Raw genomic sequence first — 1,639 nt, forward strand, 5'->3', positions numbered from 1 at the left:
CACGCAGAGAACGCAGATGAGCAAGTAGACGAGTTGGATGCAATAGTAGAACTGTAATGAAGGTGAATAAATCCAATAATCAAGCAGCAAAACAACAATACATTTAACGCGCATCGCATTGGATTCAACACATTCAGACATAAATGGCATTCGCGAAGGATCAACAGGTACCGGTACGGTACCGCTTACTCTATGCACCTACCTTGCGTCGTGTTTTCGCGTGCATGGTAGGATTGACGTTGCTGGGAATTGAACCCAGACCTCCTGCAAGCAGGCGCGCTTCCATTGCGCCACAACATCGATTTCTTGAGTGTCGTCGCTCTGGCCTTCCAGTCGTGCAGCACAGTCCTGCATAATAGCAGCACAGACCTACATAATCCACCAGATTCGCCAGCTAAAAAGTGGTTATGACACCATACATCACATACATACAGTACCACCACAACACTAGCTCCAATTCTTACCATGGTGATTGATTCGTTTCGTGGCGGGTCGGCAAATCTGCGGCGGGTCGGCCGTGGGCTGACTGCACAGCTACGACAGAACTCGAGCACACCGTTAGGTTAACGTTATGGAAGGATGATCGTGCTCACCGATGTTCCAGCATGTGCTTGGTCCATGCCTGCGTTCTGGCCTGTGGAATTCTGGAATGGCAATGGAAAACACGTCATAGCTTTTTTAACCAAGTATTTTTAGCCAATGAAAACTACTTGGACGATTTGGAATAAAATTATTTCGACAAAGTTCAACTTGGACGATCATGAGAAATTTTGGCCTTGGTTGGACGATCCTGGGAAATACCCAAAAAATCTGTACTCAGTACTACAGAACAATTTTTGTGCGGAGTACAGTGCTTTGCAGTCAAATCGGGTCAGTGCAACTGTTCAAAAATATAATAAATAACGTTTCTGGTTATATAAATTAGACCCACATGATTGGACAAATACCCAAGCTAATTGATGGACCAATCGCAACCCCAAAGCTAGTCTATGATTGGCCAGTTTCAAAAATTTGAACGCATGCGTTTCATTTTCCAAAGTACGAGTATGGAACAACGCAAAGAAGTACGACGGCGGTACACCAACGGACAACGAAAAGCTTTACTAGCCATGTTCCAAGTAGCAAGTCCGGCCAGCGAGCGCCAGTTTTGCCGCGATAATCAACTGCCATTCTCAACGTGGCAAGCGTGGCGCTCAAGGGAGGCCAAAATCATGGCGAGCAAACGGCACAACCGACTCGCTACCACAGGGGGCCAAGGACACAAGGAGCTCATTCCCTTTGGTAGGGAATTGTTGGACTTCATGCGGGGTCGTCGAGAGGAAGAGCGCTACGTTCGGGTGTATCACATGATGAACTGGGTCAAGTGAACCCACAACGCATGGCTCGTCGAATACCTGTCCACCAAAAAAACGAGACTGTTGCTTTCCAATCCTTTCGGTGTTTGCTGCTTCGATTTGCCCATCGTCACAGGTTCCACCATCGAACCCCATGCAAGAGCAAGATGACGCAGCAAGTTCTGGACGAGGTCTGGCTCGGCTATGCTGCTTCGTTTTGGGCACGGTATGGGCATTACGACCACAGCAACATCTTAAATGTTGATGAAACTACTGTGTACTTCGACATGCCTCCGGGAAAGACC

General features: G+C 47.7%; 1 protein-coding gene across 1 annotated transcript; it reads left to right on the forward strand.

Annotated features, from left to right (window-relative positions):
• Positions 1-1,046: 1,046 nt before the first annotated feature.
• H257_11403 (hypothetical protein) lies at positions 1,047-1,367 on the forward strand (the record flags this gene model as incomplete). Its single annotated transcript, XM_009838311.1, has 1 exon — positions 1,047-1,367. One exon carries the CDS (start codon positions 1,047-1,049, stop codon positions 1,365-1,367), a length of 321 nt encoding a protein of 106 aa, XP_009836613.1.
• Between the last annotated feature and the right edge of the window lie 272 nt (positions 1,368-1,639).

Source organism: Aphanomyces astaci, assembly GCF_000520075.1.
Source record: "Aphanomyces astaci strain APO3 unplaced genomic scaffold supercont1.33, whole genome shotgun sequence".
Classification (NCBI taxonomy): Eukaryota; Oomycota; class Saprolegniomycetes; order Saprolegniales; family Verrucalvaceae; genus Aphanomyces; species Aphanomyces astaci.